This window comes from Drosophila kikkawai, chromosome 3R (assembly GCF_030179895.1).
Source record: "Drosophila kikkawai strain 14028-0561.14 chromosome 3R, DkikHiC1v2, whole genome shotgun sequence".
NCBI classification, from domain to species: domain Eukaryota; kingdom Metazoa; phylum Arthropoda; class Insecta; order Diptera; family Drosophilidae; genus Drosophila; species Drosophila kikkawai.
In genome coordinates this window covers 23,623,408-23,650,511 of record NC_091731.1, presented here as the reverse complement: position 1 = coordinate 23,650,511, position 27,104 = coordinate 23,623,408, and the positions used below count along the sequence as shown (strand labels likewise).

The 27,104-nt window shown below is 44.1% G+C and overlaps 1 protein-coding gene and 1 long non-coding RNA gene across 5 annotated transcripts in view; both read right to left on the bottom strand.

The window, feature by feature from the left end:
* side (sidestep) overlaps positions 1 to 26,871 on the bottom strand; it is a 66,864-nt gene extending 39,993 nt beyond the window's left edge. For all 4 annotated transcript variants that reach the window (XM_017179993.3, XM_017179994.3, XM_017179995.3 and 1 more), the window contains exons 1-2: positions 25,677 to 26,871; positions 5,408 to 6,076 (exon numbers count right to left, since the gene is read on the bottom strand). In XM_017179993.3, the coding sequence (XP_017035482.1) occupies positions 5,408 to 5,672 (265 nt within the window). In that variant the 5' untranslated portion in view covers positions 5,673 to 6,076; positions 25,677 to 26,871. The remainder of the gene's footprint in view (positions 1 to 5,407; positions 6,077 to 25,676) is intronic.
* Positions 16,915 to 17,611, bottom strand: LOC138928792 (uncharacterized). Its single transcript, XR_011445158.1, has 2 exons — positions 17,481 to 17,611; positions 16,915 to 17,425 (listed from the first exon to the last, which is right to left on the bottom strand). It is a non-coding gene; the product is annotated as an uncharacterized lncRNA (long non-coding RNA).
* Positions 26,872 to 27,104: the final 233 nt, after the last annotated feature.

Here is a 27,104-nt window from a genome sequence, read left to right as displayed (position 1 = left end):
ACTCACGGCCCGGAAAATCTGGGGAGTTGAGGAGGTTGGCGAGGAAATGGTGGAAAAATGGGGATGGGAGCACTCAATCAAGTGCAAAATGCAAATGCGTTGAGCAGCTAAAAATACCGCGTAACAACAAAAGGGAAGTTGCGGGCCATAAAAGCCGGCCAACAGCAGCTGCAAGTGCCAGGGATCCCTTCCCAGATCCCAGATCCCAGATCTTACGCGATTTTATACTTTATATTCCCCCATTCACGCTTAGTGTTGCATTTATTGCGCTTGTTAAAGGCAGCTAAAAGGGGAAGCGCGAGCGAGAGAAACAAGTTAAAAAGTCATAAAATGATATTTATTTCATTCTGCTGCCGCATCAGCAGCCTCGCGGGTGGCATCATTGCCAGAACCCACGATGATAAAAGAAGCAGGAGCAGGAGCAGTAACTGGAGCAGCAGGAGCAGCAGGAGAACCAGCACCAGCTGACACCGAAGCTGGCCAAGAAGAAGTTCCGTAGATTTGCTTTTTATTTGAAATTTATATGCGAAGTCGGTGGGAAAGGCACAAAGAGGATCCGGGCAGCCTTTTCACACAACTATTTGCCGCGTTTATGGAGTTGAAGCTTTGACTTCTCGCCGGAAAATGGAAATGCGCCAACGTTGTGGCTTTTTAATGTTTTCTTGTTAAAGTTTATTGAAAAAGTTTGGCCAGTCACGTTTGAGTAGTCGGCGGGCGCAGTAACTTATATCTGCGAAAACACCCACATATCAGTACACATTGAGAAATAAAGAGTATTTCGAGATGGACTCTTGAAAACTATTTCGAATGTTATTTTAATAATGCAATTAAAAATTACTAATGCAAACTTATAAAAAGTGTGAATTATTTTATTGCTCTTTCTTAAATCTGAAAAATGCTAAAACCAAACCATCATCATCAAGGTTAAACCTCTAACATAAATATATAAATAAATATTCATTAAAAGGAAAATAGTTTTGACAACTTTTAATACCTTTTCTGATCTTATGAAATATGCCAATTTCATTCTTAGTGTGTTCGGAAAAACCGATTCGTTTTTCCCAAACAGAAATGAAAATGAAACAGCTGCAAAAGTGCTCGCCCCGCTGTCCATGAAAATAGGGCAAAAGTGATTTCTTCTGTTTAAAAAAGAAAACGGAAACTTGTGCATATTACTTTATCTATTCTCCAACCTCCCGCATCCCCATTTTTGTGGTGAGTGAGAGAGAGTCAGATGGAGGCGGGGGCGTGGTCATGTTTGCTCATAATTGAAATTTCGCGCTAAACAGGAAGTGGCCATTGCCAGCGCTTTTGTTGCGGCCAGTTCAAGTTGTTCGAGTTGTGTCGGAATCAACTGGGGCTGAAAGCTTTTCAGGGGCGGAAAAAGTGGGCGGTGGGGGCGTAGTGGATGCCAGCACATGGCCGAGTGGCGGGGAAATGCAGTTCATAAACAACAGCAGGAGATGCGAAAGTGCAATAATATTTATGAGAAACACTCTGTGTCCGGGGGGGGGGGGGGGGGGGGGGGGGGAGATATGCCACGGCGAGTGCAAAAGAAAATTAAGACCGGAGAAAATGGGAAATGTGCGCGAACAACATGCAGAAAGGAACGGGGAGGGGGAGTAGCAGGAGTGATTCTCCCCGGGAATTGTCATTGTCTTCAGATCCAGATACTACACATGTCTCTATCTCCATCTCGGACCACTCGCCTCGCCATTGTTGAGGCGAACAATGCCGATGACTGGTAGTTTCAGGGAAAGTTTCCTCCAATATAATGTCGGCATATCGATCCGCTGGCCTGCACTTTTCGGATTCGAAATGTCTTACTTTTCGGCTCTTTAAGGCGGAAGACGTATCTGAATGAAACCATTATTGGTGCGGACAATGGAAATAGTTCTTACCAGAAAGTGAAAGTTGAAATAGAAAATTCTCTTGTGGAGTACCAAAAAGTTAAGAAATTAATATGGCTTTTATGTATATCGAACTTTAAAGCGAACAAGTCTGCAAGAAGAAATTAAACAACAAACTTGGAAATACATTTTAGTTTCCCAATTGAATTTCTTGCATTTATAACTTTGGGATTTCTGTATTTTATTTTGTGTTTGCTACATAGTTGGCACATAACTGCAGAAATCCTAAATTGTAACTGGGTGTGGCCACAGGTACTGCAGGCCGGGAAAGGTGAATAATATCCAAGGAACTTGGAAACCTTCCTGGATCACTGGAATTCGGATTATGTCTGTGAGGGTGAGCTACTACCTTGAGTTGCATGGCGGCCATACATAGTGTTTTACTCGTCTGGACATTCTTCTTCCCTGATATTCCCTGGCATTCCATCTATCGCAGAGCTGCCTGCCCCCACTTTTGCCGCTGCATCCATTTATTTTCCACTCCGGTGTCGCTGCCGTCTGTCAAGCCAGTTGCTCGTACATCGCAGGCCCCTCTTCCGCCCGGGTGTTCCCCTGTTTTCCCCATTTCCCTACCCATTTCCACCGCACACACGTACGCCGCGCTGCTGTGTGACATGTGCTTCCTCCGTTGTATTTTTGTGCTCGCGGCCCCCCCTTTTTTTCCACTGTTACTTTCCACATGTGAAATTGAACTTTGCATCTCGGTGCGACGCGTCGCAACTTCAGAGATACAAAATCCAACGAAATTTTCATTTGGCAGCGCCGATGTTGCACTTGACTTGTGGCGCTTCTCCCGCTCCTACTGGGCCCACCCCTGCCCATCAGTTTCCCCATTCGGCGGGGCATCCATTCTGACCGCCTTGCAGCAGCGCTTATGATGCTGTTTTGACACTGCGAACGCGCGCGCGTGTTTATAAATAAAATATATATGGAAATTTATATTTGTGAAATTTTTCCTCGCTTCCTCGGGATGCTAGATGGTGGTGCACACATGTGCTGCTCCGATGTGCACCCTTCTGGCTTCGCGTTTCCTTTGAAGTTCATAAAAATTAACAAAAAATCAATTTACAACACAAACGATGCGCTGATGAGGCGAGTAAGGAATGTGGAGTGGAGTGCAGAGTGAACTGGAGTGCTGTTGTGAATGTTTTCATTGCAATCGAATGTGCGCTTAGTGACGCCGCACTCGCCTGTGATCTAAAGCGCCACGCCCACCGGCCGCCCTTGTCCTTGGGTGGTGGCTCCGCAATATAAACTCGTATATGAATATTTCCTGCGAGCGTGTTGATTGCCCATCAAAGCAAAGCCAAGGCCAGAGCAGAGCCAAAAGCAGCAGGAGCACAGCAAGAGATTTGCATACAACACACAACAGCCGGCAAATAAACCCCCTAATACTAAAATGCTAGTCTTTCTGTACAGAGAGAAAAAATATTACAAAATAGAAGTTAGAAATCTACAAACTAAGATAAAAACGAGCTTGAGAAGACTATAAATTTAACACCCGTTTGAACCCCGTTAAAAAACCATTAAAATTACAATAAAATTCAATTGACAACAAATTTTGGTGACATTTTCTCTCAGTGTATTTGTGACTGTAGCGTCAGGAGAAACATAAAAATAGCGGCGATTATGATGAAAATATTCATGCGACAAACGGAAGCCATATCTCCTGGCTGGTTCCCCCCGACATGCGATGCGATGTACTGTGTGAGTTGTTTATGTGCCAACGATATACAGCACATTCGGATTCCACTTAAGGCGTCACCACCACACAGTGTGTGTGCTTTTGGCGAATATGCTGGAAAAGTCCCGATACATGCCGAAATTCCTTTGCCGGATCAATAGCCCACTCACTCGAGGGCCCGGGAAAAGCGTCTTCAATTGCCATGCAAATTCCAAGCTAAAAGCTAAGAGCTGAAACTGGAGCTGAAGCTGAGCCAGCTAAGGATTGCCGCTAATAAAGCGGCAAACGTAATTAAATTTAATGCCGGGATGCTCAGACAAAAGCCAAACGGGCATGACGACGCCCGCACCCAGACCTAGCCAGAAAATGTCTAAATCCAGGCATCGAAATTCAATTTACTACAAAATCCCATGCATCGATGGGCTCGACGACAAACAGCGACGGAATAGAAAATACTGGAAAATGTGTCTCGATTTCGGCAAATCCTGTCATAAATTTAAGGCCCCAGCAGCATCGCCGGGATATGGCGGGCGGTTCGACAAAGGAAGCCGACACGCAGACGACCCCAAAAGGAAAATATGCTGATGTCGATGCCGAATTATGATTTGTTTTTGTCGACTGGCCCCCCCCCATTTGAGGCGCTGAAGGGGAGTATAGGGAGGCGGTGTGCCAGACGCTCGGGAAATGAGATTTGCCCCAAGGTTGCCTTCGCCGTTGCCGTTGCCGTTGGCCACTGCACACATTCGTCGTACACCAAACTACTCACAACAGGCAAGCGGCGAAGGAGATGCTCGTAAAAAGCAGCAGGCACCCTGACGCTGCTTGGATCGAAAGCCAGACCCGACACATCCTCGACCTCGCAAATTATAAAGTTGTTTGGCCAAAAGTGCTGACGCTCTCGAACCATGGCTTGCAAGTTTTCTGTTCGTTTTGAAAAATGTGCCAAAAGCGAAAAAAAAGGAAGCCAAGCCAGGGAAAGAAAAAAAGTATAAGACTTCTGCACGTTTTATCTAACGCACATTGATAAGGATTTTTGGCAGTCGTCGCATGATTTGCAAGTTTGCACAAAATGCTCCAGCAAGATGGACGCTTTGTGCAGACGTGAGCGAAAATGGGATGACCCCTTGGCATAGTTTGCTGCGGATTTACATTTCGATGATCGAATCAAGTGGTCAGCTTGGTGGGATTGTGAACAGGTGTTGGCCGGAGCAGAAAATGAAATTCAAGCTTAAGGGAACCAAGTAATCGAAATTCAGGAACATCTTGCATCATGATTGGCCCGCTCTTAGGATAAGTACTCAGATATCTACGGGTGTTTGTCTAAGGATAAATAATCTATCACCATTTGAGTCATAATCTAGCTTAAATAAATTGTGCAACCCTTTTAGCTCTTTGAAAATAATATTTAAATTGAATTCTTTTACTAAAAAACATATTAATTTCCTAAAATTTAACTTAAAGTTTCTACAAATAAATCATTTATTCCAAATCCCAAATCCATAATTTAACATTATACAATCAAAACCCCACACATTGCAATTTTGATATGAATACAAATAACCCCTCTGTGGCTCTGTTTATAAACGTTTCATTCCCGATTTAGCGAATATAATCCTGAATTTTAAACAGTCCCCCTTGACTGAGGATATTTCGAGGAGCGGGCGCCATTTCGAGTAGGACTTCCCCCCAATAATTTGAGGGGAAACCACCAGCTCGTTACGGGCGGAGTAACTGGGTTTTGGCGATTCCCGCTTCTGGCAATCGTTAGCTGTTATTGTTATTGCACGTAATACAGTTGCTGGCTTGTACTCACTGTTCCTTTGAAAATCCTGTGACTCTTCGTCCGCGGAAACTGCTTTCAGCTGCAGGCAAGTGAGCAGGGCCAGCGCCAAGCCGACAGCCCAAATCGCTTTCCCATTGTCCGGGCATCTCGTCCGTGATTTTCGGTGTGTGTTGTCGGGCTGCTCCTGCCGGTATGTCCTTTGCATGGTTGCCGCTTCGGTCTCGGATCCCATTTCGATTGCTACTCCTGCTGTTGTCCTTGTCGTTGCTGTTATTAAAAGCTGCATGGCTGTCATTTTGTTGTGCTTGCGGTGCGTTGTGCCAAACGCGAGGACGTCTCGTCATTTATGTGGCAAACTTCAATTTGACCGGAGTGTCAAAGAAACGCAGAGAAGTGCAAAAGGAGTACCGAATGTTGCAGAAACTGCAGTTGAGCGCGTGTGTCCTGGCGCCAATAAACACGCGTCTCCTTGTAATGGCCGCGAGGCTATTTCCGCTTCCGCTTCTGCCTTTGGCTTTAATGAAGCGCCAATGTACTCTGCGCCCATAAAAGAAGCATTTCACCAGACATTCACCAATGAATGCATGTCCGTGGGTCTCAGACTCAGATCAAGTCGGCAGCATCGTTTAATGTGCTTTTACATGTTTATTTGCCCTTTTATGGCATTCCTTTTTTCGGCAGATTGGCGGTTGTGGAATCCTGTGAATAGAAAAGCAAATGTCGGAACATGAGTAAGAGCTGATTGTTTTTGGGCTACACAGAAAACAAATTTAAATCAACCTCAAAGCTCCTGAAATAAAAATTGTCAGTTTACGCTTCAAAAAATACAGAGTCCAGGTAAATATATGTAATTAATATTTTCATATAAAAGCTATATTAAAAAAATATTAATAAAAATGTTAAAGGAATATTTATCTTTCTGGTGTAACCGCTAGCAGGCAGAAATATGAAAAGTGGTAATAAAATGTTTATTCACTGACGGACACGAGCAAAGCCAAATTGAACTCATAAAGCGCTGGCCGAAAAAGGGTAGGTCTGCCAGGAGTCGAATCAGGGGCCTAAAAGATTCCGAAGGGAGTGGGATGCAAGGGGAGAATGCCCTTTGCCTGCGCACTCCTCGAAATTGGTTGTTTTATGTGGCCATCGCATCGATGAAGTGTGATTAATGGCGCGTTTCAATGTGAGACGCGTAATTAAGGCAGTAGATTTATGTGCTCGGTCGCAGCTGAGGCATGACCTTCCCACCCCCATCGACGGCCGGCTCCTTAACCCCGGCTGTTGGCCGATAAAAGCGAGCCCTCGATGAGTGCCGCTTTATCACCTAGCCAAATGTTGCTGCTGCGCCCTTTAATTGCGTGTTTTGGCAACACGAGTGTCGACAATTAAACAACGCATCAAAATTGATAAGCCAACCCCGCTTTTCAACCCCTCCCCGATGGAAAACCGCCCGTGCGTCCTGCTTAGTGGGTCGTTGGGTTAATGCTGCCGCATAAATGGAGTGAAGACGACCATCGTACCGTTGCCCTTAACCCAGAAAGCTGGAGCACGCATAATTATGAAACATTTTGTATTGGCAACCGAGCGTTAACTTGGCTCCTTCTGCGTGTGTTTATGTGTGTCAGGCTCATTTTAATGAGCAAATGCAGCTTTCACTGGAAGAAAAGGGGTTTCTCTTGATTTAAAAGGTAATTAATACAAGGAAAGAGGTCTGACTTAATTCGTTGCAACTTGCAATCAAGATACCCCAAACTTTATAATTATATTTTTCTACAAGTTTCTGCCTCAGGAAGAAATTAACCCATACTCTGCTTATTAAAAGACATTGAGGCCAACGTTATTTTTAGCTTGTTGGCATTTTTTTCTGGGTGTAGGCCCTCATGCTTGCGAAATTATTGCGCCTGCCAAGAAGTGTAAATAAATAAAATATGTGTAAGGCTCTCACAAAAAGTTCATACATTTTTACGATGCCTTTTGATTAAAAGATAATAACTTGAAATACTGACGGGAAGAGTGAGTGTGTGTGTTGTTCTCGGGTATGGCACCCCCTACTCCCACTCGAGTCTCCTATACTCCCTTTCTTGTTACCTGAACATAAATTAACAAGGGTGAGCTCGGAGCACAGGGCAGGGGGACTCGACTCTGGGGCTATTGACAGTCAAACTTTGCTCATTAGTAAATTTCCGACAAGCCACGCATGTTCGTACATCTGTCTGCTCCAAGGCGTATATATAGCAGCCTATATAGTCTGAGGCGGTGTCGGAGTCAGCTGCTGCTGCCTTTCGCCCTGTGTCATTCGGTTAGCATATTTTATTGCTGATTAATTAACTGGAGGAACGGAACGAGGAGCGGCCCTGGTCTGCTGCTGCTCCGCAGTTGCATTGTGCTGTTCCGGCTTGAACTTTAATGACACCAAGTGGAAGATTTGCTAATTAAAAAAGTTTGCCAATGCGAGCACGAAACACGAGAAGGCGAATGAAAGAAGAGCGGTCCTAGGGACCGGCAAAAGTTTATTTCAGTTTCCGTTTCTGTTGTTGTTTTTATTTCTGCTGCTGCTGCCGCTGCCAAGTTGCCTGTAACTATAGGCAACTATTGATATGTCCTTAAAGCTCCAGTTAGGCCAACTTAGTTGGCATTTACGGTCAGAAGAATTGGCTGTCCAAATTACAGGGAATTGAGTGAGTGTGTGGTTTGCTGTGCCGGCAATAACACTGTTTGCCCAATTGAATTTCAGCCCAAATCCCACTAGATCCGAGGCTGATCTGCAGTCTATTTTGGTAGCTGCCAGCCGCAGGCAATGGTCAATGTCTGCCTGCTTATTTGCCTATTGATTGCTTTCCTCGGTCAGGTGCTCCTCCAGGTGGCCACCTATCTCACCCGGCTCTCCCAAGATTTTAGCCTTGTCAAATTACCGCAGCCACTCCATCATCGTTAGGCCCACTCACAGAACCCACTCCTTTGCAGCTCTGGCTGCCGTCATCAAGGCTCACAAATTTATGGGCAAATGCTCAACTTTGCCATAAATGTTCATCATAATGTGACACAATTTCCTCAAGATTTAACGCCGCATAAAAGCCCAAAGAACATTCCCATATGGTAATGGAGGGGATTGAGTGTGGGAATGGGACTGCTGATGGGAGTCTTCTCTCCCTCCCGGCCCATGCATTGTGCAATTCGCATGCTCAATAAAGTCAAAGACGCATAACTCCCGGCATAAGCGGGCCCTGGCAGCTGGCATAAATTTCAAAATAAAATAATATAAAATACTATATAAATTCAGCTGCAGTCAGTCAGCGCATGCAGGCGACAGATAGACGCAGTGTGAATTTAACTGACAACCTCTTATCGGGCAGCTGGGAGCGGGCTTTAGGGCCCCAGCCACTCGCTCCTTGCTCCTTGCTTCGCGGACGTGGATGGGTTGGGGATGCGAATGCGAATGAGTGTGTGTCCCACATGCCTGTGTGATATATCATAAGCATGCGTCTGACAAGCGTAAGCACCGCCGCTGTCACTGTCACCGTAGCAGCAGTAACAGAAGCGGCAGCTCAAGGAGCAGGAGCAGGAGCTGCGACAGAAGCGCCAACTCCTCGGCGTCAACGCGTGTTATTACACCATGCGGCATACTTTTAGCGCCACTCAAAGAACATTTCAGTGGCCCAGAGTGTGTGCCCATGTGTATGCACTGAGGGAAATGGAAATGTCTTACATTAGAAGAAAAACTTATATATCCACAAGGTTGTTAATAATACATAAATTATTTCAAAAATATTAAATTTTCTTTTTAAGAAAATAATAAATTACAAACAATAAACTCTGGGAACGTAAAAGCAATCCAATCTTTACAGATTTTCCTCCAGCTCTTTCTCTAATCAAATTTAACCTTTGATTGCACTTTCCTTCAAAGAAAATCTTATTCTTTGAAATCCTCTAACTCTGATTCCTATTGTCAAAGTCACGAAGAAAATCTCGACTTGCGGAGTATTTGTTCCCAGTATTCCTGTCTGTGTGTATAAATAAAAGTTGAATTATGACAAAGGGAGCCAGAGAGCGGCGGAAGCAAAGGCAACCTGCCCACTATGGCTTGATAATGCGCTCGGCGCTGACTTGGCCGTGACTTGGAGCGTGTGTTTGGCGCGTTGTGTGCGTGCGAGACGTTTAACATGTCGTATGCGCAATTTGTGAAATATGCGAGAACAGAGCCTGCCAGCATGAGCAATAAGTTCTCTGTCTCGACTTCCCCCATGCGTGTGCCTGGGAGCAGGAGTGTGTGTGTAAGTAAGCAATTAGTTGCCTTTTCAGCTGAAATAAAAGCAAATCGGGTGAGTGCCGAGAGAGTGGGTGGGGGGAGAGGATAAGCAAACAGCAGCTCATTAATATCCTTTATGCGTTTATTACATCAGCAGGCTGCGTCTTATGAAAAAACATATATTAATGCAGAGCATCGCCCACAACATCGGGCAGAAAAAACAGCAATTAGGCCGGCAAAAGGCAGTTGGCTCGTGCATGCAAGAGAAATCAATCAGACAATTCAATATAATTGCCCTAATTTATTTGTCCCGCTCCACAGAGCGGCGTTTCAGCATTTCCGCTTCGCCAGATAATTGCCAAGTCTCGATGGCAGAGACAGAGGCGAAAATGGAGACGAACTGCAGCGTTCTTTGTAATGAAAATTAAAAATTAATGCCCAAAGGTAGGCCCATGCAAAAATGCTTTAATCAAATCCCAGGGCACGCCTTTGGTCAGGGTAAATTTTTAATATGATATTTCTCTTTTTTTTCTGCACGCGCGTGTGGGTACTATATGTTTTTTTTTACTTAACTCTTGTTTAAATAAATATTTGCCATTGAGGCGTTGACCTTTTGGCCCCAATGCGTCCTTTGCATTGATTGAAGTTTTTCATTTTTCCCATTTTTTATATTCTTTACGCTTTTGCCATAGACGCACTCCATGGCTTCCAAGCTCGTGTTTGGGCAGCCGGCCAAGGCAAACATCCACATACACATACATAGGAATAAAGTGTGCTCCTTATACATGAAGAGTATATATTCATTTTTCATTCTTTCCATTAAAGTGAACAGATTGCGATGTAATTTTGAGCAGAATTCACTCAAAGGGCATTTTAATAATACAAGAATTTGATATATATACTACAAAATTTAAATCTCTAAAAGTAACTTCCTTAAAAAGTTGTGCGATAACAAAAAGAAACTGAAAAGATTAACAAGATTTTTATGTAAAAGTGTAATCTAATTTATAAACGTAGAATTTACCAACTTAAAAAAGAATTAAAATTCAATTTTATAAATCAAAATACATGAATTTTCATTAAAGCATTAAAAAGTGGAAACAGCGGTGGTCATGAGGTGCAAAACTGGGGACGATGGTAATTTCATTTTATCTCTGTGCTGCTTGCCTTGGGCAAATTTTCCTGTGTTTTCCGGAAATCACAAAGGGAAATTACATAAAAAACTACTCCATTTGACTAATTTAGTGCACGCATATGGCCCTCAGGGGAGGGGCGAGGGTCTAAATGTTTTTGAAAGCAGGATGGACACAGAGTTCCGCCCCCTCTGTCTTTCCCTTAATTTCCCGGCTATCCCTCCTTTCCGGCTGTCAGTCACAGGAAAGCTGAAACTCGTCGTCGCCAAACCAGTGGGTGGATACTCCTCTGATTCCGGCTCACACCCTACTCCCCACCGCCAGTGCCCAACGGCCTGACAGCTTTATATAAATAAAACAAATGGGTAAACACGACGGCTGCTGCTTTGGCTGCGGTTGCCACCAAATTTACCTTAAATTTGACAACATGCGCCGGGCTCACAGGTGGCGCAGCTGCGGCCGACTTTCATTTAGGCCACCCACCCGGACATGGCCCTTGAGCTTGCCGGTGGAATCCCCTCGCAAAACTGCCTCCCGCCTCCTGCCACCCTGCAATCCCGGCTCATCCGTCAATCAAAGCGGGCGATGCCTTTTATTTATTTATACAGTTCAGCGCGGCTTTAATTTGGTGCTCGCATATTGCGTTAAACTTTGCTTAATATTAATGCCGGCGCATTCGTCAGCGACAAAGTTTTTGCAATTTAAATTAACAGCTGCTGCAATTAAATTAAACGTTTTAAATTTCGAAGGAATATTTACACGTGTCAACGGCCCAGGCCCCCGCCGCAACCCGAAATTTGAATTTAAATTGAAGTTAGTTTGGCAGTAAGCCGCACAGCATTCCCTTTGAACGCCTTCTAATCCTTCAATTAATAATCTTCAGCTCGTAACTTTTTGCCCAACAACAAGGACGACGGCATGCCTGACTGTAACCCAAAGTTGTGTTGGATTTTTTGTTGTTTAGGTTGCTTGCTGGACGAACCCTTTTCGTGGTCGGAATTTTTTTGTCAGAAACAATTATTTAACGCACGCTTCTTGGGGTTGGTTGTTGGCTGCCTTTGCATTTTTATTTTTCACCCCGTTCGCCGAATTAAATATCCAATTTATCAAGTTTTCATCGCTGGCCGGGACCTTTAAAACTAAGCGCTCGACTTGGCATTGCCAATAATTAAATTTTCCCCGAAGGCTGGGGAGGCGTGGAAGCTGCTGGGCAAGGGCAGGGGCAGGCAGATGTCTACTTTAAGATTTCAGCTTGTCACCTGGCGCTACACAAAAGGGCGACGGCCCGAGGGGGCGTGACAGGGCTCATTTCATTCAAACACATGACGTTTAACCCACAATCGGCCCAGCTCCGTAATCCTCCCTCCCTCCGCCCACCAACTGACAACAGTACCCAGATGTCCTTTTGGCCTTGTTTTTGTTAGCTTGTCTCAGCCTTGACTGACTTTGTTTATCTTTCATTATTTATTCTCTTATCGGGGCCGGAGCGATAAAGTCGCCGGCAAAAGGCGCACACCCATCTCCCATAACTAATTAATTATGCCTTCTTAAAGCGCCGCCCTCCTCTGCCCTGCCCACGCGGCGTATGAGTTACATACACTGATGGATTTACGTCGTACCGTAGTGAAGCTGGTAGTGAGAGCTGTCTTAATCCACTTATCCCACTGGGAATCCGCCGGGTGATGGACCTCGTGCGTGAGGAGGTGTGGCGGCAGCCACCTGGCTGCTGGCCAACAGAACAACTCGCAACTTGTTTTCGTATTAATTAGAAAAAATAAACAAAGCGCCAACCGCTGAGAAATCAAATTAAAAGTAAATTGAGAGCAAGAAGGGCTGCTGCGAGGGCCAGATGGGGCGAGGGAGACCCTTCTCGGAAAAGCCAGAACCAATTACAGACCCAGCGGCCCAAACCCCATTTAATTAGCGCGGAAACCGGCAGCCGTACATGGGGAACAACTAACTTGGCTATTTAATTAATAGTCGTGAATAGCAAATGACACAAATGCATTTGCGGGCTGCACTCCGCTCTCCATATTGCCGAGTCGATATTCTAGAGTCGAAGCAGCTCATTTTTAATTAGCCCGAGGGGCCAGAAATAACCCGCATCGCGGATTCTTGACATATTGCCAGCAGCTGAGAGGCGGCAAGATGCATGAGTGAAATGGCTGAGGCGTAGCACGTGCCGCTTCATGGAAAATTGTTTGCATTTTCCATTTTCCACCGCCCCTCCCCTTCGCACAGGGCGTGGTGTCAGGCATGTGGGTGGGTGGGTTCAGCGCGGGGCTAGATTACACGGCCGCCTCTCAGTTATCGGCTACTTAAAATAAACAGTTTAATGTGCAAACTTTTCGGCTGGCTCGCAAGAACAACAAGCAATCAGCATTCCCCCAACCCAAAAGCACTCTTGGCCGGGACAAACAAGCCATACAACCAACACACACACACTCCCACACACTGGCTACAGCTATGGCCAAAGTTTTTCGGGGCAATCATTAAAATTCATTTCCTATCGACAGTCAGCCGAGACACACAGCCCGGCACACACACACACTCATGTATCCACGTTATAGATGACGCCATTTAGTTTGAATATCTATGGCAGCGGCCACATCCTTCGAATCCACATCTGTGTACATACTCGGTCCTCTCTTTCTCCCCTTTCCAGCCTCTCTCTCTCTCTCTCTCCTTCTGTGTGTGTGTGTGTTTTTACAAGTGCCTCAGAGCGATTTGAATGCGGCAATTCCTTTTGAATTGATCCCAAAAGTGACCTTTGATTTTCGATACGATTTCAGTCATTTTCACATGGGCCCAGCTAAGAGTCTCCAGCGACAAGGAGAGCCCCTGGGAGGCTGCGAAAGAGATGGGGCAACATAAATAGAAAGAGAAGCTCAAGCCAGCGAAGCCATTTTGTTTGTGCGGTTTAAGTGCCCGCATTAGTGGCGAATATAAATTTTCTGCCCGTGGAACCCAAAACAGCGAATGGTGAATGGCAAGAACGAAGCCGAAATCAAAACCTAAACCGATGCCAAAAACCCAGCGACAACATCCTCTGTGACAAAAGCGACGAAACGATGGCAAAAATCAAACTAAAAGTTCGCCTCATGAAAATCATAATTCAAACGTTGAAACCGGCACACAGATTTTTCCCCTCCGCATATGCGTAGGAACAGCAGCGGGGAAGAGAATAGGGTCGGGGATGAAAATAACACTCATATCCTGAATATTAATAAAGTATTTTATGGGTTATTTCAGAATAACAAAAGCTTTTGCCAGTAGTTAAAAAATATTATTATATAACCAAAGATTGAACATTTTATACTTTTAATTAAATTATGAAAAGAATGAGCCCCTATAGACTCATAAAATAAATAAATCTACTAATCACAAATTATTTTTTAAGACAAAATATATCATAAATTGCTCTCAAAATCAAATATACGTATTACAAACTTTTTTAAAGTCTCATATTTTTTCAATAATTAGTAGAACAAATTTTCTCTCCAAATAAGGTGTTATTATCTTGGCAGCCACTGTGTGTGTGCGTCTGCCAGCCGTGGTGCCCCGCCCCACGCCCCACCTACCGCTTCGATTGTTTTGTGTGTGTACAATGGCAACTATTGAAAATACGCAAAGCCTCTTTCGGCATGTCCTTGTGCTGCTTCTGTGATTTCGATGCTCTGTCTTTGACCTCCGAAAATTCCCAAATTGTGTCCCGAAACATGGGATCCCTTGCGACCCCGAACCGAACCAGAACCGAGCCGCTCATGTCCATGTCCCCGTTCCATGGAACTCCGACTGAATGGGACGCGTGTGCGTTTTGTTTTATTGCCAGCTTCGAGCCGTTGCCAAGCCGTTTTCCACTGGGTTTGCTTAGGGCAAACACTTTCCCCGCTCCTTTTTTGGCCCATTGTGTGCGGGGATAATCGAAGCCATAAATAACAGGCGCGAAAGCTTCGCGTTCGCTCTCGTTTCTCCTTTTTTCGGGCTTTTTTTCTGCGATTTTGCGATTCCCGGGGAGGGGGGGAGGGAGGGTAGGTATGGGGTGTACGATAACAAAAGTGCCAAAAGTGACAAACAGCAGGCGACCGTCAACACTGCCGCCAGCCACCACCACCCATCGGCCAGAGCCAAAGCCAACTCGTTAGTAAACCCAATTTGTGCGTGAATGTCAACAGTTTCGGTGCAGTCGCAGTTAGAGTTACTATTACTGTCGGAGTTCCATGCCACGCCCAGTGCCAGCCGCCTCCCGGGAATCCGCCGGAAAATAGCGACTAACAACTGGCGACAAAAATCGCGTGAGCTGATATGTGACCGAGTTTCGGAGCGAGCGATTCGAGCGCTTTTTTTAAATCAATTAAAAATTTACATTTCATTCACACAATAAATAATTTGCATAATAACCAGGCCGAGCACACAAAAAAACGTGCTCAAAAAAAAAAAAAAAAAAAACATCAACAGCACACAAGCTTCTTACATACTCATTTTGCGATCGCATAATTAAACGACCAATTTCTGCACGGGAACAAAAAACAAGAAATTCCATATGGCTCGCATTTTATAAACAGTTTTCAATTAATTACAGCACTCGCTCGAACGGGACATTTTAAATTCCGGCCCTGCATCAGAGGCAGATGCGCCTGATGCATTAACAATGATTACTGCATACATTTTGGCGCATTTAAAATTTCATAAATTCATTTCCCTCTCTTTAAATTAATTTATCACATTCATCGCATTAAATCGGGGCAGAAAAGAGCTAACATATATATACAATAAAGGAATACTTATGGCCAGGAATTCAGCCGGGAGCATCTGCGGTCCTAGGATTGACAGTGCTGTAGCGCTGGAAAACATAAATCGGCGCTGTCTGTGATAAATTTAGACCTCCGGGCGACAGCCAAAGCCAGACAAAATGTCTCAGCGAGAGATATTTTTCTCTAGAATTTACAAATGCAGTTGTCGGCTCCAAGGGGATTGCTGTGGCATACTCCCCAAGGTTTCCGGAATTCTACTATCGCCTTTGAAGAGAATCCCCGGAGAGGCTCCGAGCCTGAGAAGGGGTGCCTTCGTGCTTCTAACAAAATATTTATTTATACAAATTTGCAGGCGCTCTCAGGCGCAAAGACGGCAAACACATTAAAATCAATTTCATTTGCACAGAGCACGACTGACCAGCAGACCGAATGCAAACACTTCAGAAAGAAAGGCCCAAAAACGAGAAAATCAGTTCAAGGAAATAAAACAATATTTAAATAAATCAAAATTAGCATCAGCGGCAAAAATGCTTCAGAACACCAAAGCAGAGCAGAGCAGAGGCACAAAAGTACAAGTTACAGTTGAGACATCTGTACATCTGTACGAGGTTGCCTGTGATTCGGACCGTGTTTTACATAATGGAATTTCCATTTGCCGAAAATAAAACACACGACGGAGGCGGCGTGGCAACGTGCTAAACAAAATACCAGCCCAAAGCCACAAGATGCGGATACACATGTATCTGAATCCGAATCTGAACTGAATCTGTATCTGTGGCCGTAGCTGTAGCTGCCTTAGCTGCAGATTGGGATCCAGCAGCATATTGTGTCTGTTGTGTGTGCTGTGTCGCTCGTCATTTTAAATACCAAATATATTTTGATTCCATTTCGGTCAAGGGAAGGAAAACTTCATCTTCCTCAATCGGCTTGCGGTTGGCTGCCTGGCGCAGGCCTGGGCCTGCTGGCTGCTCAAATTGACATTGAGTTATGGCAGCCTCTGGTCAGGACTGGTCGGTCCTCTCCTCCGAAATCTCCATTTAAACGATTTTTAAAGCCCGCCACTACAGTGCACTGGACAGCTAGCTAGCAGCCAGACCGCAGTTAGGAAACGAAAGCACGCCTGACAGCATAACAAAATAAGCGAGTTAGAAGGAAAGAAACAAAAATGATTTATGTTTACTTGGGCTACCTACGCGCCGCTTTAATAAATACCATAAAAAATGGTTATGCTGTGGAAATATATTTAATTGCCGGCAGCAGTCGGGGGGGCGGGGTAGAAATGTTAATAAATGTCAAGACTGTTTCCACTCAACTGACAAAATGAGCAACGAGCTTGAAGTTGACACCCGACTGTCCACCGCAGACAATGTCATCAGCGAACGGGGCAGAAGATGGCCAGAAAGGGGGTTGTTTCTTTATTTTATTCCTTCTCCTCTGCTCTTTCCCGCTTATAATTTGACATAATTTATGAGTTTTCAATTTATCATTTCTTTTGGGGGCTGCTGCACTTGCCGCTGCTGCACAGCCACTGCCACTGGCATCCGCAATTTGCTGCGCATTTCGCCTGTCAAAGCGAAAGTCAGAGCCAAAGCCCGCTCGGAATGTCAAATGTCAATGAAGATTGCCCGATTGTGAGACCCGAGCCCGAAATTGCATGTGAGGCACACATGTGCCCGCTCCGCTCCGCTCCCACGTCGCATTAGCCGTCTGAGCCGGGCCTGCTGATCTCTGTGGGAAGAGGAAGTGGCGCTGACAGTGGAGAGCAGAGCGCTTTCTCCCACAAAGCATAAAATATTGCCACTTGTCAGCAGAGCGCCCCCTTTCGCCGCGCATGTTGTTCTTGTCATTAAACTCGTAAGCACTGTCACGTAGCTGTCAATTTACAAAAATCGCATTAGCCAAAAGAAGAATCTACATGCTGGGGGAACAAATTCGGCTGTGGTACATTACACAGAGCAAAAAAAGTTAAATACTTTGATTTGGAATTTGTTGCCAATTACTGCAAGCTGTAGTCCAGTATGTAAGCCAGTATATAAGCCAGTATTACCAAAAGCAAATACTTTTTTTTGACAACAAACTCTTTTTAAACGTTATTCCATTTTCATAAATTAAAAGTATTAAGTGAATCCAATTTGAAACTTTTGTTTTTCGTATGGAAATATCGCACATTTAAACAAAGTTAAATTTATAGGATAATAAATAACCTTTAAGGATAAAGGATACAGAAACCTATAGCTTAAATAATAATTAAATATATAATATCAAAAAACAAGAAAGGAAGCTAACTTCGGCACACCGAAGTTTGTATACCCTTGCAGATTGGTTTTGATGTTTATATTATAAATTTAAATGCTGAAAACACTCACAAAACAGAGTTTCATTACATTTTACCTATACTTATTATGTTTACAGTTTGACAGTTACAGTTTTACATTCCTAGCTTTACATTTTCTCCACATTTACCGATCGTTTACATGGCAGCTATATGATGTAGTTCTCCGATTTTCATAAAATTTTTACCAAAATTCTGAAATAATAAAAGAAGCTCATTTCTAAAAGTAGATAAGAATATGTTGAAAAACAACGAAGTTATAATTTTTTTCCTATTCATTTTCCGATCGTTCCTATGGCAGCTATAAGATATAGTCGTCCGATTTTCATAAAATTTTTACCAAAATTCTGGAATAATATAAAATGGCTAAATCTCAAAAATGATGCAAAAATATTGAAAAACAGCCAAGTTAAATTTTTTTTTCTAAAAATTTATCGAACATTTGTATGGGAGCTATATGATATAGTCGTCCGATCCGGCCCGTTCCGACATATATAGCAGTGAGAGTATATAGAAGACTATGTGCAAAGTTTCATTCAGATAGCTTTAAAACTGAGGGACTAGTTTGCGTAGAAACGGACAGACGGACGGACGGACAGACGGACGGACAGACGGACAGACGGACAGACGGACAGACGGACATGGCTAGATCGACTCGGCTCTTGATGCTGATCAAGAATATATATACTTTATAGGGTCGGAAACTTCTCCTTCACTGCGTTGCAAACTTCTGACTGAAATTATAATACCCTGCAAGGGTATAAAAAGAACATAAAATGGTGGAAAGTGCTAATTCAACGAAGCTAACTTCAGGAAGCCGAAGTTTACTGTTGACAAGTACCACCAAGCACTCCAAAGATATATGTTTTATGAAATTATATTATAATTTTCCTCTGTGTAAGCATGTACTTGTTATGTGCTAGATGGTATGCATTATGTATGTGCATATTTTTGACAACTGTCGCTCCGGCGACTTGACTGCCTCTCACATCATTGGGAGTTTAGGGCCGGAGATTACGGAGTCGTAAAACCCGACACTCAACGGCGAGTCCGGGTGGGTTGGCCGCCAAGATAAGAAGGCTCAGCAGGGCAAGCGGAGGAGCACTTGGAAGGCTGCACATAATTAGCGGTGGCCACTTAACTAGCCCCCGCTTTGCCACCGCTCTCGGCGCTAAATGTCAGCGTAAATTTGCATTTTTAAGACGCATAAAAAGGACTTAGCAGGAGGCAGCCGAAAAAAACGGTAGCCGGTAGACGGTGACAGGTAACAAAATGCAAAACATGCGCAACAGGAAACGTGAGTAGCCGCAGGATTCGAATGCTTTTAAGCCTGGCGAAAAGTTCCAAGTCTAATGAACAGGGAAAAGCGGTTAACGAATTGTCGGAAAAACACCTTGGCCGTGTGCATTCACAGGGATTTCCACTGCCCTCTCCCTCCTCTACCTAAAGCCCCCTCGATAAACGGCTTTTCAAAAGCTTCGTGCAGCGCAATTGAAAAAAAAAAAGAGAAGCAAAATCAATTACAACAACAGGCTTTTCCACAAGAGCCCTGAAAAGCATTTTAACGACAGCATTCAGAGCTCGTCGCGCGCGTTCATTCAATCATTTACATAAAATTTTATTTAACAAGCGAATTCCAAAGGCTTTCATTTTTAATGCAGCCCCCTGATCCCATATTGCCCCAGCTCTAGCTCCCGCTGCTGCTGCCCCTCCAGCATCGGGACTCCGTAGGGAGCAGGCAGCTGAGAGCTGAGAACTGGGAGTAATTCCCCAGCGATTCGGGCCACAAGCCGGGTGAAAGGGGCTCGTATGTGAGTGCGTTTAATGCGTGTCTGCATACGCCATGAAACTTCATTATGAGGTCTTCAATATTTCCGCAAATAAAATGCCAGTCGAAGGAATATTGAAAGCCAGAACGCTTGGCTCTTGGCTGGGCTGGGAAATATTAGCATACTTGGGGGCGCAGTCAAAGTTTGTTTGCCGAAACAAATTAACCTTGAATATGCCACATAGAGCCATAGTCAAAGCCAGAGAGCCTGTCAAAACGAAGCTGAGCCGAGGAAATTATGCAAATATGTGGATGCCCGTCGCAACAACAATGGGTGTCTCCGATAAGACCGGTATCCTTCAGCCAGTCAGACTGTCGTCCTGAGGCTGTGGCTCCTGGAAAAATTTTTAATTTTAAGCAGAAAGCCGGAGCAGAGACAGAGTCTTTGCCAGTGACTTTGACGTCAACCAGCTAGCTGATAAGCAGACGCACGCTTGACAAAATCAATAATGGCAATACTGCTGTTGTTTCAGTTCCAGTGCTCCGTTGCGGCTGTTCCTGTTGGTATTTGCATGATTAATGAAGCCACGTAATTGATTACACGGCCACGCCCAGGCCGGGCTCAAACAAAAAAAAAAAAAAAAAAAATGACAGGAAAAAAGAAGAGAAACAAAGGCAAAGCCAAAGGCAATGGGAACAGCAACTCGAACTTTCGCATGATTTTGTATCATCGAAGGCAGCAGCAGCAGTAAGGCACACAGCTGATTGATGCGTCTGTGGCTGGGACAAAGGCAGCACCGCCCTGTCCCGCAGACCCTGCTACCACAACCACCTCGCCTCTTCATCTCCAGAGCCATTTCATCTCGATCTCCGGCATCATAATGCGACCACGCACGTGCGTGTGGCACATGAATACACAGCAGAAAAACCTAGGCTATATCAATATTAGTTTCTTTTCTGTTTACAGCCAAGTAAAGCTTGAAGATTTTTTTCTTAATGAACTTAAAATAGTGGCATTATTTTAAGACAACCTACTACTAGAAAGAGTAACCAATTACAGACCGATTATGGGTCTTTGGTAGGAATTAGTTCCTTAACTGCGCGTATTTTGCTCCGTGCATGATTGTAGCCCGGAGACCCGGTTCGAGCCATGGCAGTAGGGCAAAAGAGCGGATCCGGAGTTGGAGCCAAAGCCAGAGCCAGAGCCGGAGCCAAAGCCAGAGCCAGAGCTGGCTGTCATTGACTGCGGATTGGCGTTGTCAACGATGCAGCGAGCTTGATGACAAAGATGATGATGCAGCCGCTTTCAAAAGCTGCAGCAGACAACTAGGGGAAGGTGGTTAGGGAGCGGTGGCTGGTTGCTGGTGGTTTTGGGGCGGAAGTCGGGCATTCTCATGGCTGGTTATTTATGCGTAATTTCTATGCACACACGCAGGGCCAGCTCAACGGCCCACCAGCCCTAGAGCTCTCGTCCTGGCAAAGGGAAAGCCATCCTGAATGCCAGCCTCTTCAGCACCAGGCCCCCAAGTGGTTGGCTGCGGCTCGGCTTTGCTGTTGCTGAGCTGCGGTGGCCGGAGCTTTAAGGCCCTGCACAATCATCAATCAAAATCAAAAGCCAAAGTACTTTTGACATTAATTTATTCAAAGGGGGATACAAGCACTTTTCAACTGCACAAACACACTCATACGCAGGCAGCAGAAATAGAGAGTTTGCCGCCCACTCACTCACTCTGCATTCATGGTATGACCACTTGGTTATAATAGTTATTTAATTTCGAATCGATGGCATGCAAATTCCTCTTCATATTCGGCTAAAGTAAAAATATTCTAATTAATATTTATGAACGGCAACGACAACGCCAGCGACAGCGGCAACGAAGCGACGACGCGCTTTGCATAAATCAAGAGCATTTGAATAATAAATACGAATTATGCATTTAATTAAGATTTGCCACAAAAATCTACCCTCGGCGGTCCAATGAGTCGGGGAGCGGTGGCAAGTGCAGGGTAAACAACGCTTCTATGATTCCATTTCCATTCCTATTTTTGCCATTTTTCCTCAATATTTTCCCATTGTGTTTCTGGAAATGTGCTAGGATCTGCTGCTGTCCCGCATGGATGTGCCCGTTTTGGGGGACACAAGCGCGATTTTGATTTCCTCGGCTTGCATCAGTCAAAGCAAGCTGCGAAAAAAGCACCGAACGAACGCCGGGCGAATTCAATCTAAATGCAAATGCTTGCGGTGTGCTTTTTGTTTCATCCTTGAGCCGCGACAACAGAAACATCGGCATTGGCAGCATCAGCATCAGCATCGGCAGCTGTAGCAGGAGCAGGAATTCAGGTGAAATCGCAACACAGAAAGCCAATTAAGCGACTCAGACATTAATCGAAGCCCGTTGCAGATATCGAGCGGGGGAGAATCTCTTATAAAAAAAAAACGTATATGCAAGGTAAATGCAATTCACTGTGCTTAATGCTGAAATCGCATTTGGTCAACAGCATTCCGCTCTACGGAAAATGTCCTTTATGCTGGTTTGGCTCTACACAGGAAATATTTTGTGTAATTCTGTTACAAACTGAGAAACTTTTCTTAATAAAAAGTAAAGTTACTTGAAGTTAAAAAGAAGAATCTATAGTTTTAGGAAAATCAAAAATTTTTGTAAAATTAGTTTAAGAAGGGAATTTAAAAGGAACTCTGGCATAAAATCCCCCATTCAAGCATACAAATCCCCCCCATTTCGCTCTGTGTTTTCTATTTGTCCATTCCAATGCAACTAGATGGCCATGTTAATACGTATTTCCAATTGAATTGGAAATGTTCATGCTTGCCGTATAGTTTCTATTGCATTAAGGGCCAATAAAAATTTACAAGCATCTCCTCTCCTGCACAAGAATTTCCCTCTGGGGTGTGTTTGCCTCCGTTTAAGTGTGTGTTTGACATGAGATAAGCTCGTTTTCCCCGGCTTGCTTCATTTGCTTCGTTTACAGAAGCCGAAGAGCTGCGCAAATTGATAAATTATGGCAGAGGCAGACAACGGACCGTGGACCATCGTCGAATTGCCGGCAATTAGCTGGGCGAAGGCAATTAGCATTATGTGATAAGAGGTAACATGGCAATATAACAAGTTTATCACTCGGTGCGCTGGCGGGGTCAAGGAATTCCACGGTGAAATTGAGACGTGGAAGGTCAACGAAAGTCTGCCTCCCAGGGGGAATTCATCTTCATCAGTGTGCGTATGCAAATCAGGAGGAGCACTTTAAGGGCATTAGAATCACAAATATCTAAAGCGGCATCTGCACACTCGAACAAGGGCAACGAAACGAATCTTCGGAAGCCGCGACGTGACAACACGCAAATAAAATCGAAGCCTACTCCCCAGACCCAGACCCAGGCCCAGCCTCCGACTCAGACTCAGACTCTGAGATATTCCGACTCTGAATCCGCATGGAAATAGATACAAAGTAAATATGCTAAGTCGCTCCGCAGGCGAGAGAAAATACATAAATCAGAGCAGGGACAAAATGTGAAATTAAATGCAAACAGTGGCGAAAACGACGACGCGGAAGCATAATTGAACTTTGAGCTGCGCGAACGAGCCGGGGGCGTAGGAATTTTCGTAGCCAGGACCTGCTCCAGACGCTCGCTCTCTGCTCATTAAAGCCAAATGCAATTTACGCCGATAATTTGCAACAATTTGCATACTACGTGCGGATGCAGGCGGGCCCTGGTTGCCGGGTTCGACGTCACCTGCACTCTACGTGCTCCACCTTTTTAATTGCAGGCTTAGCAGGGACGCGCTGGCATTTTGTAAATTTCGTTAATTGGAAAATGTGCCAGCCAGCCCAGGCGGGATTCATTCTAATTTTCGACAATCCCCCCATGTGGCCATGGATCAGGCCGGATTAATTCCGTTGGTAGATAATGGCATTCCAAAATGGCCATCGCCTATAGCGATCTAACTGGTTTATCTTGCAATCTGCGCCAGCATGGAATCTCTTCATTATGCATAAGTCGCACACGGGCAAATGTTTTCCTAGCAATATGATTGTATTTACTCATAATATTTTCCCATTTTCCCCAAAAGCTCTTGGGGCCAAAGCCATTGTTCCAGCAGCGACTACTGGCTGCAGAATTTATTATGCATAAAATTGCAGCAGAAAGTCAAATAAAATATGTATTGAAAGTTTTATTGTTTGGCAGGCGGCAGCAGCAGCATTGCCGTCTCACAAAACTCACATATTTGCACATAGCACACACATTTCATGAGGAACAGCCATTGGCAGCATTTTCGCAGCTCCCGGCATTTGGTTTTTAAATTGAATTCTTTTTTATGCATTTACCTAAATTTCGTTTTTTTTGGTGCTCGCTAGCCGCCCCCTGACTTTGTACGGTGGAGCAGCTTTAGCACGAACGAAGCCATTATTAAACATGGAGCGTAAATTTGGTATATCCTGCTGACTTTTTACTCAGATTCAACAATTTCTAATAGAATTTCCTAAATTGGAACCTTCTAAGGATATTCATTTATCAAAAAAACATGAATAGAAAGCTGATAGATACTTTAACATTTCAGTTTTTTTGGTTTAAAAAAGTATATCCTGCTAGAGTGTTTATAAAGGACATTATCAAGATTGTTAAGTATCATTACTGCAGCTCCTGTTACGGAGGCTCAACTGTATACGCTATGTTTTCATCGCATCGCTTCGTTTCGCTTGGTTTTGTTTCGCCCTGTTCATATTTTCAACTTTGTGCGGGTGTGGCTTGTGCCTTTTATATTTCTACCGGATTTCTATTTGCCTTAATAGACTAAACTCTGGACAGGCTTGCATGTTTGCAGGGGTATACTGTATTCCGTATATGTATATGTTATGCCGTATATGTACGTGCTGGTCCAGGACACGGGTTTTTGCTCGGACCCAGGCGGAGTAGGAGGTTCTTTCACGGCGCTGGCTTTGCAAATATCCTGCGGCGGTGGCGTTTATATGAGCTTACTGCTTTTTCGGGGGACAAAGGGAGGTGCAGTGGATTTTGTGATTTGCTTTTTATGTGGGCCATATGTGCCACTATGTACGGATGTATGTGTGTTCCCTATACGCACATGGGAGTTTTGTTTTGGTTATAAGGCGCCAAGAGGCGCTTAGCGAAATTCATGCAAAGATTTGACCGGATTGTTGCCAAGGTTATGTTCATGTTCCCCCCCAAAAAAACGAGAAAAAAATAAGGGAAACGGATAAAAGGTTGCCTTGAAATTGAAACAGAGAAAGTAGAATTTGTCAATGGAATCCCGGCTTTTGATTTATGGAATTAAGTCAAGTAAAATAAATATAGACATGAAGGGGAATTAAATGAGGCTTTAAAAGTGGGAGTTAAAAGTACACGTTTTTGTGATAATTATTTAATTAAATGCGATACCATTTTATAAATACATTAGAGGTTTTTTGAAATAGTTAAAAAATAGTTGCAAGGAATTTAATTATTTAAATCGATTAAAATGGAAGCAGTTTTCATTAAAATAATCAAAATAATTAAATACGGCTTATTAATAATTTATCACCATATTTCCTAAATATATGATAAAGTGTGTTAATCTTAAACGAATCTCCTTAAGAATGTTTCGCCTTAAATAGTTAATAAGGTAAATAAATAAGCTGATGTGATGTAGAATACTTGAGCAAATTAACACCAAATTAATTGGCGAAACGATAAAATTTTAATTTCATAAAATCGTGAATATTATTAACATTTAAGCTGCCTTGTTATTTCCTAGTAATATTCCTTTAAAATTGCTCTAATTCAATTTACTTTTAATTCTCCCCGAGAAAAAAAAACGAGCAGTAAACGCTACATAAATCTCAGTCGTGGAGCAGCCGTCTTGAAGCATATTTCCCAGAAGTGACCATCAAAACGGCAGCCCACTCGTACATGAAAATTTGAAAGGCAAACAAATCTGTCCCATAAGCAAACCCACTCAAGTTCTGGGCGAGGCCGAGACCAAGGCAAGGATCTATCCTGCGAATGGAGCTGTAAGCCCCGACTTACAGCTACAAATCAGAGGGACTCAGACTCACCCCGGGCTTCTTGCGCTTGCTAATCCAACAGGCGGAGGAACTTTCAAGGCCTCCAACTGGCCACTGGCCACTGGCGACTGGCGACTGGCGAGTTGGCAACTGGGAAAACTGGTAACTTTAATTTATGTTTTCCCTTTATCAACAACTTTTGCTGCTCGCAGCTATTGTTCTAATGCACTGACCCGTATTTGGGAAGATGTCTGCATAAACAATTTGTATCTCGTATCTTGTGGATGCTGCACTTTCACTCGCCCGATGACAATTGTGATAAATTATTGCGCCACGCGACCGAACTGATCAGGGGGGTTCACATATACATATATACCGTTATATATATTGTGATATACCGAGGAACTGTTGCGCCCACTCTGGGAATACACTATGCCACCGAAGCAGGGATACACAGATACTGACCACTACAAATGAAACCGCAGTGTGTTATTGTGTCATTAATTTCGCCTGTTTCTTTGTGAGCTCTGCGTGACCTTTTATGGGTTTTTTCTTTATTTTTTATCTCTTTGGTTTTCCAACTGCTGCTGCCGTTGGTGGTTTTTTGCCGCTTAAAGTGCGAAAACTGACTGGCGCTATTATGCTTGAATTAATTGATGGACAACACGCACACAAACGCACGTTAATGAGCCGGCGTGACGCGTTCAAATTTCCATATGATTTACTTCCTCACTCGTGTTTATCTGTTCTACGCACTTTCCGCACATTCACTTTCCAATTCGAGTGTTGTTTGTTGTTGTTTTTCCCGCACACTTTTCCTTTGCCGCCTACGGCTGTTGTGGCTCCGCCCGTAATCCGCTTTGCCCGAAATTTTAATTTTCCTTTTTTCGCACTGCAGATTTTTTGGGATTCCGCTTCTCCCAGTTTTTCTCGAGTGTTTTGATGACTGGAGTGTGTTATTCGTTTTTTTATTTTCTCTCTTTGTTTTTCCCTACTCGGGGCGAGGGGGCGGGGCACACGCAACCTGACGGATACGGATGCGCAGCATTCGAGAGTCACGCACTAATGGGCCGCCTCTTCTTGTTCTAATTAGCCACATAAATCGCAGGTTGACAAAAAAACATCGCCAGCTAGCTGATTGCTGACTCCGCTGCCAGCTGAAATTTATACCTTCTCGGATGCTGCAGAGGCAAAGCCGAAAGGCAATTCTAAATTCGAATCTCGCGCACGACGAACCAAACGCTGCGAGCCACGAACAAGAACGGACAAGACTAAACACGAGACCAACGAGCTGGTTCCCCGGTCGGCTACGTGTTCAACTCGGCAACATCGAGCAACACGCAACCAGTGCTGTCAGTTTGGCTACTCCCAGCCTATGTATATCTAGCACGTTCGAAAGAAAAAATTAACATTTCGTATATTAAAGATAACGGCATATATTTATTCAATATATTCATGATAATAAATATTTATTTTAAA